This window comes from Rhinopithecus bieti, unplaced genomic scaffold (assembly GCF_001698545.2).
Source record: "Rhinopithecus bieti isolate Rb0 unplaced genomic scaffold, ASM169854v2 scaffold_47952, whole genome shotgun sequence".
NCBI classification, from domain to species: Eukaryota; Metazoa; Chordata; class Mammalia; order Primates; family Cercopithecidae; genus Rhinopithecus; species Rhinopithecus bieti.
In genome coordinates this window covers 1,021,617-1,035,193 of record NW_016820098.1, presented here as the reverse complement: position 1 = coordinate 1,035,193, position 13,577 = coordinate 1,021,617, and the positions used below count along the sequence as shown (strand labels likewise).

The window sequence follows — 13,577 nt, the reverse complement described above, 5'->3', positions numbered from 1 at the left end:
CAAGTAAGAGGTTCCAGATTCTGCATTTTAAAAGTAGCAAGTGATTCTTAAAACCAGGGAACCTTGTCCCATAGGGAAACCTACTGATACTGGACCAAAATCTATACAGTATTACTCTACTGAATGAAGGAAGAATGATGTGACACATACATGTTACTGGAAACTGATTCTTCAAATGATGCTTACCTGTAAAATTGCTTACAAGGGAAGAAAGTGATTCTGAAGAGAAATGAGGTCCCCTAAGACAGGAAGACAGGCTTAATTCATCACTTACCTGGGTACCAACAGTGATGTTCGGCATTGAAGAAATACCAGCACTGGATTTAGGCTTTTTATTTTTCGCTCTAGCTTTCTCTAACATTTTCTTCCTTTGACTAAAAGGAACTACACCCCTGAAAACAAAAAACACAAACTGGTCAAATAAGCAGTAACACAGCCCACTAAATTTGAAATTACACATATTATCAGTTAAGCATTTCTGGCATTTCTCCAGTAATTTCGCCTCAGAAAACTATTAACATGTATAATTTCATCTTAATTCTAATTTGTGCATAAGATTAATAACTGGATCTACTTTTATTAAACCTTTATAATTAAATTTTATGGGAAATTCATCAATTGATTTCCCTTTTTTTTTTTTGAGACAGGGCCTTGCTCTGCTGCCCAGGCTAGAGTGCAGGTGGCTGATTTCAGCTCACTGCACTCTCTACCTCCTGGGCTCAAGAGATCCTCCTGCCTCAGCCTCCCAAGTAGCTGAGACTACAGGCACCCACCACCACACCCAGTTACTTTTTGTATTTTTTGTAGAGACTAGGTCTCACAGTATGCCCAGGCTGGTTTCGAACTCCCAGGCTCAAGCGATCCTCTAGCCTTGGCCTCCCAAAGTGCTGGGATTACACGTGTAAGCCACTGTACCTGGCCCTAATTGATACATGTTCTTCCAAATAATTATACTTCATTAGGAAACTCCCCTGTATATTGCTTCCAAAATGCAAATTTGCTGTTAACTCCTTAAAATACAACACAGAAAAAATGTAAGGTCACCTTCTAACAGTAAAGCTATAATTAAATAAGGTAGAGAATATTCATACAATGAAATAAAAAAAAATTCTATAACCTATACTTTCAATTATGTAAAAGCAAAGTACACGTTTATGTAGAGGAAAAAAAGATTTAAAATACCCCCAAATGTTAATTGTAGTTATCTCTGGTGGTAGGATTCTAAACGATTTATGTTTCTACTTTATACATTATAAAACGTATTAATTATATTCACTAAGTATGTACTACTTTTATAAATGTAACTGTTGGCCGGGCGCAGTGGCTCAAGCCTGTAATCCCAGCACTTTGGGAGGCCGAGACGGGCGGATCACGAGGTCAGGAGATCGAGACCATCCTGGCTAACACGGTGAAACCCCGTCTCTACTAAAAAATACAAAAAAAAAATCTAGCCGGGCGAGGTGGCGGGCGCCTGTAGTCCCAGCTACTCGGGAGGCTGAGGCAGGAGAATGGCGTAAACCCGGGAGGCGGAGCTTGCAGTGAGCTGAGATCGCGCCACTGCACTCCAGCCCGGGCGACAGAGCGAGACTCCGTCTCAAATAAATAAATAAATAAATAAATAAATAAATAAATGTAACTGTTAAAGTTTTTTAAAATATTACTTTGTTCCAAAGTGAAATTTCCCTTCCATAAGGCATTATCTTTTAATTGACCTTCTCATGTTGGTATTGCACTACTCAAAGCATCTCTCTATACATATACAAGCATTCGCTGATAAATTCTTCCTCCCTATAGACTCACCACCAATATAAATTGTTCTCCAGCTGAGCGCAGGTGTAAAGGGCACAGCAATGTAAAGAAACTATCCGCTCTCCTTGAAGTTCAGAGTAAGTCTGAGCAGTGTGCTCTAATTTAGAAGCCACAGAACTTAAAGTTTCATCCACCCATGTAGCAACCTAAAGAATAAAATATTAGAACTTTAAATAAAATCAAGCCATCTTTTCAAAAGAATTGTGGTAAAAACTAGGGCAAGGCATATATACTTTAAAGACTGGAGTTCTAAAATGTTTTGAGTTAAATGCTATAAAAATAAGTAATTCAGAGAGGTTCTTAGTAAGACTAGAAACTAAAATACCTTCTTCACACAAATCAAAATAGTAGTTATTGAAACGAATGTCTAAGGCCATCTTTAAGGTCAGAAGTAAACATTTGCTCTACCAATTTTTAAAAGAATTTAGTGACTTTAGGCCAGGTGTCATGCCTGTAATCCCAGCACTTTGGGAGGCCAACGAGGGAGGATCACTTGGGGCCAGGAGTTTGAGACTAGCCTGAGCAACACAGTGAGACTCTGCCTCTACAAAAAAGTTTTAAAAATCAGTAGGGCACAGTGGTGTGTGCCTACAGTATCAGCTACTCGGAAGGCTTGAGTTCAAGGCTATGAACCATTGCAATGGTCGTGAGCTACGACCATTGCACTTCAGCCTGGACAACAAAGCAAGACCCCAACTCAAAAAAACAAAAACAAAACAAAACAATTCAGTGACTTTAAAGCTAAACCGGTAATTTGAGGCATAATATCCATACTTTCTCATTTGGTATTTCCTAGCTTCTCAACATCTTTTCTTAGCAATTTTCTTGGAATATTTTTGCCTTTCCTTAAACCAGAAACCTTTTTTTTATGTGAGACGGAGTCTTGCACTGTCGCCTGGGCTGGAGTGCAGTGGTACGATCTCAGCTCACTGCAACTTCCACCTCCCAGGTTCAAGCAATTCTCCTGTCTCAGCCTCCTGAGGAGCTGGGATTACAGGCACCCGCCACCACATCCAGTAAATTTTTTATATTTTTAGTACAGATGGGGTTTCACTATGTTGGCCAGACTGGCCTTGAACGCCTGACCTCATGATCTACCCACCTCAGCATTTCTATTTTTAAAGTTACAGTATAAACTAGCCAACAAAAATATACATTAGATTACTAAGGCTTGAGACACTTTGTATTTATGTTAACATAGAAAGATCGAAAATGAAAAGATGGAAAAGGAGCAAAAAAAGAAAAAAAGAAAACAATAATTAAAGCATGAAATGTTTATCAATGCAAAGTGTTTCATACCTTGTTATTTTCTGTAGCTACAGTTGCTCTTATGCTATTTGCAGACAGGAGGACTATCTTTTCATTGGTTAACCCCAAAAATGTTGCTCGTGGATGATGTAATGAAGGATTCTTTGAAAGCATAAAAAAAAAATTACTATTTTATATGTTGATATGTAAAGCTATTCAATGCAAGATTTCATAAAATAAAATACCTGGGCATTTCTGTAAGGCTCAGATTCACTCCATTTCCACTGATAAAGTTCTCCTTTACTGCTGACAGCCAACAGTTCAGAATATAGAGCCCCAATACAGATGAATTTTGTTCCATCCTATAAAGTAAAATACAATACTATAAATATAAAAATTGCCAAATCTACTGATTTGAACACTGTCACTTTAATCACTTCATCAGATCTAGATTAATTATGAAAACACATAAACCACAACTACATCAAGTCTTTAGCACAGCCTACAAGGTATCCAATTAAGGTGGCCCTGGCTCCCTCCATTAACTCACCTCCATTCACACTGGCCTTCTTCCTATTCTTGGACCATGTCCACTATGACCCTACCCTCAGACCACTGTCCTTGCTGTTCCCTCTGTCTGTGTTACTCTTTCTCAGGTGACACTCCCTCAAGAGACTGCCTCTGATGACGCTATGTACAGAACCACCACTCTCACATTCAGTTCCTTATACTGCTTTCTTTTTAATCCACAGCACTTCACAACTTGACACATCTGTTTATACACTATCTCACTCAAGTATAAGCTTTGTCTTATTCACCACTGTAACTTAAGAACTTAAGTGTACAAGTAGGTACTCAATCAATGTGCTGAATTAGTGAAGGGAAAAAAAGAAAAACAGAATAAGGAGCTGAAGCATAGAAAAACGATGTCAAATCAAAAGACTCTTTCCCTGTAAGCTCTTTCAAGCTATGGAAACAAGTGCCTATATTTAAGGTAATAATTTGTTCACTTTTATGTTGACATACATGCAGTAAGTTGTAAATTATAAAAATTATAAAAAGCTTGGCTAATAAATGTAAATAAATAATAATTTTCTTTAACATAAAACCAATGATCAGAGCCACAAAGCTACCTAGAAATCTCACAGCAAAATTTGCCAATAACAGATTTTAGGTTGCAAAAATGCTATTGGTCTATACACAGTACTTTTCCACTTTCTTTGGGATTCTGACCTCAGGGTATGACAAACAAACAGTGTCTTTCTGGTTTTCTGCCAAAATTCAATTTTATTTGATCAGATGGTAACATTATAGTGCTCAGCTAAAACTTATAAAGTCTACAAGATTTATTAATATAACACAACAACAACAGGTTATGCCTGAGTGTTACACAGAAATAATATTAATTTTAATCTTCTATTTTACCTGTACCAGTCAACCCTATTTTCAAGTCACTTTTATTGGGGGATGTAAAAGAGACCAAATTTGGAATTCTCCAAGTTAGCAATTCTTCCCTTAACTTTAGCATGGGTATCTACAAACCATTACTGACTTTCTCCATAGAAGCTGCATCAAATTTTACCTTTCTACTTCATATTCTCTTCTCAATACTATGGTTAAGAATTAACTATAATAGAATCAGACTAAGTGAGTCCCAAACCTAGATCCAACACTTACTAAGTATGTGACTTCGGGTAAACTATACAATTTCTCTGAAACCATTTCTTCATTTCTAAAATGGGTATTAAGGTAATGCAAATCATGGTAAGGGAGAGGGGACTGCAGGGTAAAAACCAAATGGAGTAAGATATATAGTTGACCCTTGAACAATACAGGTTTGAACTGTTAGGGTCTGCTTATAGTTCTCTTCATCCTCTGCCATCCTTGAGACAGCAAAAACAACTTCTCTTCTAACTCTTCCTTCCTCTCCTCAGCCTATTCAACGTGAAGATAATGAGAATAAAGACCTTAACGGTAATCCACTTCCACTTAATGAATACTAAATATAAGCTCTTTTCCTTAGGATTTTCTTAATAACATTTTCTTCTCTAACTTACTTTATTGTATAAATACAGTATATACTACATATAACATATAAAATATGTGTTAATCAACTTTATGTTGTTGCTAAGGCTCCCAGTCAACAGGAGGCTATAATAAGTTTTGGGGGAGTTAAAAGTTACGTGGATTTTCAACTGCATGAGGAGTGGGTGCTTCTAACTCCTTCATAGTTCAAGGGTCAGCTGGATAAAGTACACAGCACAGAGCCCAGTGCAAAAAGCACTCAATCAAATTCGACTATGACTAATCTCCTCCCCTGACTTCATCTCTGACTCACCCAGAAAATGATAGCTCTCAGGCACAGGCTTCCTCAATATTCCTAGCTCTAGATTTGCTTAATGAGAGCACCATTCTCACCTCCTCCCTTCTCCCCATCTCAGAGAAAGAAGGGTTTTCCTCCCCTATTTAAAGATAACCCATAGACGCATTGTATGCAACTCCTTCTCATATCCCCCAACAACCATCCAAACAAATCTCTCCTTCAGTCCTAACATGGTAAAGTGAATTAATGCCTGGGCATGTTTCACCTTACCAGTTTTCAGTGACAGCTACAACATTTTTTCCAACTGCCAAATCAATGCCCAATGTATTTCATCAATCCATCTTCTCTTTAAACTCTTCAAATGATTTGCCTCAGTTCATTATCTGTTATGGAACCCATCCTTCTCTCCTTACTTCACAGATCACCATTCTCTACTGGTCTTCCATCTACCCTCCATCTCCCTGGCACTACCATGCACTACTATGCATGGTCTTCCCTCCATCTCCCTGGTACTACCATGCACTCCCTGCCACTGATTCTGTCTTTGTCCCTGTATTCAAATTGTGCTTCACCTTCAGCCTCAGTGACTGCATCCACTAGAGCATCATGCTTTTAAATGCGTAAATCTCGTATCTCCAGACTTACCTACAGCTGTCTTAAAAAGCACAATGACATCTCTAAAATGAATCTGCCATCTCCTGCAAAGCTGTGCCTTCCCTGTAGTCCCTATCTCTATGAATGACATCACCACCCACCTGGTAATGGGAGACATGACAATCGAATTGACTGATGAGAGAAAAGAGATGAGGGGTGCTCCCAGGTTCCCATGTCTACGATGCTCTCAGATTCTTTTTTTTTTTTTGAGACGGAATCTTGCTCCGTCGCCCAGGCTGGAGTGCAGTGGCGCGATCTGGGGTCACTGCAAGCTCCGCCTCCCGGGTTCCCGCCATTCTCCTGCCTCAGCCTCCCAAGTAGCTGGGACTACAGGCTCCCGCCACCACACCTGGCTAATTTTTTATATTTTCAGTAAAGACGGGGTTTCACCGTGTTAGCCAGGATGGTCTCAATCTCCTGACCTCGTGATCCGCCCGCCTCAGCCTCCCAAAGTATTGGGATTACAGGCATGAGCCACCGTGCCCGGCCAGATTCTTTTCTTTCTCTGTCCCCATATCCCTGCTTTGGTTGAGATCCTCACAATTTCCTTGAACAACTGTAGCATTCTCATAACTAACTTTCGATTTTTCCTGTTTCTTTCTCCCATCATGCCAGCAATGTTCACCTCCTTAAAACTAATCAAATACAACAAAAGAAAATCCCACCAATCACATCAAGTCACTTCTCTAAGGACTCTACTGACGTCTTAATTGCTGCAAAACAATATCCTAACTCCTTGTTTGGCAAACTGCCTAGTCATCTCACCTCTTCTCCTACTCCCCACCACAAAGCAACAATTCTGAATTTTTCATTGTTCCTCAAACACATCATGACCTTTCGTGACTCTAGGCCCATGCTTAATATATTTGAAATACCTTTTTGTCTTGGTCAATGCCCACCTCACCTTAAAAATGCTGCTTAAATGCCGTCTCCTCTGCGATGCCTTTGCCAGATCTCTCAGGCGGTATTGGTCATTTCCCATTCTGAACCCCATGGCACTTTATTCATACTTTCAGTCTAGTGTTGACCACACTGTGATCACATTATATTCTATTTAATGTTTGTGTTCCCCACTGAATTCCTTGTGGAAAGGCCAATATCATACTCACAACTACATTTACCATATGCCAGCTTGGTATATGACACAAAGCAGGAACACACTGACCAACTGTTGAATGAACAAATGAATCTTAACTCCAGCTTCTTTGGGTAAATAACTTACTAGAGCAGTACAATCCTGAACAAACCATCCCAGTAGCAAGAGCCTGGTGCATGGTGCATGAGGCCCTCTCAGAACTGCCTTGCCTTTATCTTTCAGAAATAGGGCAACGTCCCCCAGGGTGATAAGGCCTGGATGAGCCAATTAAACCCCTACAGGCCCTGAAAATCCACTATGGACAAATGAAGATGAATAGCACGACTATGAACCCACAGAAAGAGGACAAAAAAATCACCTACTACGTCTTGCCTGCTTCAGATTTATCCGTATTAAAGAAACTTATTATATGTAGAGAAATACAAAATAATCAAATACATACACAAGGACAGTATTTTAGCTCACTAATTTCATAAGTCATAGAAAATAATGTTTTTATTAAATATGAATTGCTGCTTATGAGCAAGCTGACATCTGCTCAATCCAACTAGAGAAAGTGGCTATGCATGTTTCCTTAAAGAGCAGTAGTTTGTAGCTCTATTTTTCAACAAAAAGGAGTTGAATCAGTAAATCTGCAACTGTCCAACATAAATGGATCATAAAGTTAACTAGAAATCCTTCCTCAAAGGGGGAAGGAAAACTTAAAAATATGAGACATGAAAGAGTGGCCAAAGCTTTAAAAAACACTTGGCCCAGCAACACCAACTCTATTAACTGGTCACACCTATGTTTACTAATTTATATTGTGAAAAAGTTAGCCTCTCTATTCCTAAATTTTGCCCCACAAAACTTGGTTTTCACATTTTTTCTACTATGAGCAAACACTGGTTTTATCATTGGGTAGCAGCTCCAACTCCTGTCACTAAATACAATGTACTGCATGTCATGATTGGAATGGATGGCAACTACAGGATACACTGCAATTTGGCCAACTGCATCCATTCACACTTCATTTCTCTCTGCCTATCCACTTTTCATGTGCTTTTATACCGAGCTTTTCCTTTTATGATCATTTTTCATTTTGTTCTTACTTCATATTAAATTACATTTGTGACACATCTAGTTAATCCTGGAAGTTTCCAGATGTCAATAAAAACAAATCAAAGATGCTCCCCAGCCAACTTCCACTTTTAGAATCCTCTGCCTTCATTCTCCTCAGTGTGGGAAGCACAATGAAGGTGAAGCAGTGTAACCAGCAAGTCTGATCAGCTGGTTCCAACGGGGAGATTGCTCCAAAGAGCTTAAACAAGGGGTCAAATGAAATGGTCCATTTCCTCTCAACACCATTCAAAGAAACAGAGTAACATACAACTCTACAATATAAAGGGAATAAATCTACTTATTGTTTCCTCTAGACTAGATAAAAATAGACCCAGAATAGTAAGGAATATTAATGTTTTTTTAGCAGGGGAACAGAACCTTGCTCTGTCGCCCAGGCTGGAGTGCAGTGGCACGATCTCGGCTCACTGCAACCTCCGCCTCCTGGGTTCCAGCGATTCTCCCACCTCAGCCTCCCAAGTAGCTGGGACTACAGATGCACGCTACCATGCCTGGCTAATTTTTGTATTTTTAGTAGAGACAAGGTTTCACCATGTTGGCCATCCTGGTCTCGAACTCCTGATCTCAAGTGATCTGTCTGCCTTGGCCTCCCAAAGTGGTGGGATTACAGGCCTGAGCCACCAGCCCTGCCAGTTAATGTTAATTAACAGGACTGAGTTTGGTGCAGTGGCTCATGCCTGTAATCCCAGCACTTTGGGAGGCCGAGGTGGGTGGATCACGAGGTCAGGAGATCGAGACCATCCTGGCTAACATGGTGAAACCCCGCCTCTACTAAAAAATACAAAAGAATTAGCTGGGTGTGGTGGTGGGCGCCTGCAGTCCCAGCCACTCGGGAGGCTGAGGCAGGAGAATGGCGTGAACCTGGGAGGCAGAGCTTGCAGTGAGAAGAGATCGCGCCACTGCACTCCAGCCTGGGCGACAGAGCGAGACTCCACCTCGGCGGGGGGGACAGTTCTGAGTTACTGAATCACTTTTGCATCTTCATCACATAAGTCTCATCAAGCACCTTCTGAAAGCTTAGTGAAAATACAGAATGTATGCACCCCTTAAATTGAAACAGTTTTGTTGCAGAGCACAAAGCAAAGTTTTTATGTTCAGCTTCAGCAAGTTTACCTAGCATAGATTTCTCTGTAATTTTTCTCCCTCCACTCCCATCAAGTTTTATTACTTAGCTCTTTGTGTCTGACTTTTAACAGTCTTTGCTACTACTGTGGCTTCATCTTCCCCTTTTAAGTCCCTTTAGATTCTTTCTATTAAAATAAATTTTGGTCAGGTGTGGAGGCTCACGCCTTTAATTCCAGCACTTTGGGAGGCCGAGGCAGGCAGATCACTTGAGGGAGGCCACCCGGCCAATACGGCAAAACTCTGTCTCTACTAAAAATACAAAAACTAGCTGGGCATGGTGGCACATGCCTGTAATCCCAGCTACTGGGGAGGCTGAGGCACAAGAATCACTTGAACTCGGGAGGCGGTGGTTGCAGTGAGCCAAGATCATACCACTGCACTACAGCCTGGGTGAGAGAGCAAGACTCTTGTCTCAAAAAACTAACAACTAACTAAATAAACACATAAATAAATTTTATTGTGTATATTTGAAGTTTACAACATGTTATAGGATACATGTAGATATTTACATTGTTACTATAATAGATCAACATATCATCTCACAGTTACTGTTTTGTGACGAGCAGCCAAAATCTACTCAACAAAAATCCATAATATGATACCATTTTATTAACTGTAATCCTCATGACATACATTACAGCTCTAGATTTGCATCCTACATGTCTGCTGTGGATCCTTTAACCCCATTTTCCTTCCCTCACACCCCCACACTCCCTGTCAGCCCATGGTAACCACTGCTTTATTCTCTACTTCTGTATATTTGACCTTAAAAAAAAAAAAAGACTTCACATATAAGTGAGATGACACAGTATGTTTTTTCCCTGTGTCTTGCTTATTTCACTTAGCATAATGTCCTCTAGGTCTATCCATGTTGTGGCAAATGGATCTTTATTAAGCTGAATATTTTTCCTTTTTTTCTGTTGTGTATGTGTGTGTGTTTTCTTTATCCATTTGTCCATGAAGGACACTTAAGTTTTTTCCATATATTACCTATTACAAATACTACTACAATGAATGTGAGAGTGCAGATACTTTTTTTTTGGGGGGGGGGGGAGACAGAGTTTCGCTCTTGCTGCCCAAGGTGGAATGCAGTGGCACAATCTCAGCTCACTGCATCCTCCGCCTCCCGGGTTCACGCGGTTCTCCTGCCTCAGCCTCCCGAGATACTGGGATTACAGGCACGCGCCACCACGCCCAGCTAATTCTTTGTATTTTTAGTAGAGACAGGGTTTCACCACACTGGCCAGGTTGGTCTCGAACTCCTGACCTCAGGTGATCCACCCAGCTCGGCCTCTTAAAGTGCTGGGATTACAGGCGTGAGCCACCATGCCTAGCTCAAGTGCAGATATGCATGATTTCCTCTCCTCTGGGTACGTACATAATAGGGATTGCTGGGTCCTACGGTGGCTCTATTTCTAACTTCTTTAGGAACTTCCATACTGCTTTCCAAAATAGCCATACCAATCTACGTTCCCAATAGCATATAAGGGTTCTCTTTTCTCTGTATCACTGTCAACATGTGCTCTCTCTTGTCTTTTCCATAACAATCATCCTAATGGGTGTGAGATGGTGTATCACAGTGGTTTTAATTTGCATTTCCCTGACAATTACTGACTTATTAAGCACCTTTTCAAGTATCGGTTAGCCATTTTTATGTCTTCTTTGAAGAAATGTCTTATAAGGTGCTTACCCCCTTTTTAATCAGGTTATTTTCTGCTACTGACTTCAAGTGTTCTTTATAAACTTTGAATATTAACTCCTTATGAGATGCATGGTTTGCAAATAGTTTTCACAGTCTATAGGGTGCCTTTTATTTTGTTGATTGTTTTCTTTAATGTACACAAAGGCTTTTGTTTCATGTAGTTCCATTTACTTATTCCTGCTTTTGAAGTTTGAGTTTTTGGTGTGAAATCCAAAAATCACTGCCATGAGCAATGTCAAGGAGCTTTCCTTAAACTTTCTTACAGTCTGTAAGGTTTCATACTTCACATTTAGGTCTTTTGTCTATTCAGTTGATTTTTATGTATTGTCTAAGATAGGAATCCAATTTTACATGTGAAAATCCAGTTTTCCCAGTACCACTTACTGAAGAAAGTATTTTTTCCCCACTGGTGCCCTTGTCAAAAATTAGTTAATAATGTATGTTTGAATTTATTTCTGGGCTCTCTATTCTGTTCCATTGGTCTATGTTTCTGTTTTTATGCCAGTACCATATGGTTTTGATTGCTTATAGCTTTGTTTATTTTAAACCAAGAAGTATGATGCCTACAATTTTCCCATTATTGCCTTCACTATTTGGGGTATTTTATAGTTCTTTACAAATTTTAGGATTGCTTTTCTATTTCTGTGAAGAATGCCACTGGAATTCTGATAGAGATTACGTATGAATCTGTACATTATTTTGAGCAGTGTAACAATACTAATTCTTCCCATCCATGAAGCTCTCTGGACTCAAGAGATCCTCTCACCTCAGCCTCCCAAAGTGCTGAGATTATAAGCATGAGCCACAGCACCTAGCCAAGATTATTTTCTTAATTTCTTTTCTAGCTAGGCTGTTATTTGTGTATAGGAATACTGCTGATTTTTGTATGCTGACCTTGTAGCCTGCAACTTTAATGAATTTATTAATTCTAACAGGTTTTTTTGTGAAATTTTGGAGGGGGTTCTACATATAAGATCATGTCATCTGCAAATAGAGATAATTGTACTTCTTCCTTTTCAATCTGGTTGTCTTTTATTTATTTTTCTTGTTTGATGTTCATTAGTGCTTCTAGTACTATGATGAATGGAACTGGCAAAAGCAAGCGTCCCTGCCTTGCATTAAATATTAGTGGAAAACCTCTGAGTTGTTCCCTGTTGATTGTTAGCTATGGGTTTTTTCATATATGGTTTCTATTATATGGAGGAGCTTTCCTTTCACACCTAAACTGTTAAAGAGTTTTTATCAAGAAAGAATGTTCAACTTTTCAAATGCTTTTCTGCGTCAATCAAGGTGTTCATGTGATTTTCAGGTTTCATACTGCTAACATGATCTACCACATTGATTAATGTGCATATATAAAGCCAGCCTCATGCCAGGAATAAATTCTACCTGGTCATGATGTATAATCTTTTTGATATGTATTGAATTCAGTTTCTCGAATTTTTTTGGAGGATTTCTGCATCAATGTTCAAAGATATTATTAGCCTATGGTTTTCTTTTCCTCTGGCGTCTTTGTCTGGCTTAGGCCTTGTAAAATGTGTTTGGTTCAGATTTTTATTGGAAGTAAGTTGGTATAAACACATGTATAATTACAATTTACTTGCAGACATTCAGCAACATATTAAATTTCTAAATTAGAAAAAATAAATTGCAAAAATGACTAAGAGAAAATACAGTCATGTTACAGAACCACCTAATTGAAAGATTACCTCTTCTCACCAAAGTAAATGAATTATCAAAGCTATTCCAGAAATACAAAATGTAACGAGCAGTCAAACAAGTCAAAAAAACAGTAAAAAACAGTAGATGCATAGATGGTTAGATGGAAAGGTGGATGGATGGAAGGATGGAAAGAATGGCTAGAGAAGGGTGAGTAAAGGGAGCAGGGAGAAAGGAGTCGGAGGCAGAGTATGGGAGGAGAGAGGAAGGAAGAGAGGAAGGGGGAGAAAAGAAAGAAAGGATGGATTTTAGGGAATAGGGATAGCATAATAAGAAAGTTGATGTTTTGGGGTAAAAACCTTCAGAAACCAGTATAAACTTGGCTAGTTTGACTGTGAGCATCATAACCTTGGACTTAGAGCACAGACTTAGTTAGGCACTCCCTCCCCTTCTCACTTTGGTACATATAGGCTGCCCTTAATTTCCTATTACACTAAATTATTACTGTAATAAAATGTTTTCATAACTTGAATTCATTCTAGTCCAGTCAGATAAAGGGGGCATGCATGATCTGTATCTGTTTGGTCTGTGTCCAATTCACTACTAACAGAGAACCTGGCACATAAAATACAACTCCCACATAAACGTACTTGGAAATACCCAACAGGGCTCTCTCACCCTCCCATGATCTGCAGGAACTGCCTGTTCTCCCTTTGTGGGACAGGACCATGCTTCTCCTTGCTCTTTGCACTTTACATAAACTAACTCATTTAATTCTCATAACAAACCCATAATGTAAAAATTATTACTATCTCTATCTCTATGAGAAAACCAAGGCAGAG

General features: G+C 39.4%; 1 protein-coding gene across 1 annotated transcript in view; it reads right to left on the bottom strand.

The window, feature by feature from the left end:
* UBR5 (ubiquitin protein ligase E3 component n-recognin 5) overlaps positions 1 to 13,577 on the bottom strand; it is a 110,056-nt gene that overhangs the window by 69,255 nt on the left and 27,224 nt on the right. Inside the window, 4 exon segments of the mRNA XM_017859443.1 lie at positions 275 to 392; positions 1,801 to 1,955; positions 3,109 to 3,219; positions 3,303 to 3,419. Of these exon segments, the coding sequence (XP_017714932.1) occupies positions 275 to 392; positions 1,801 to 1,955; positions 3,109 to 3,219; positions 3,303 to 3,419 (501 nt within the window).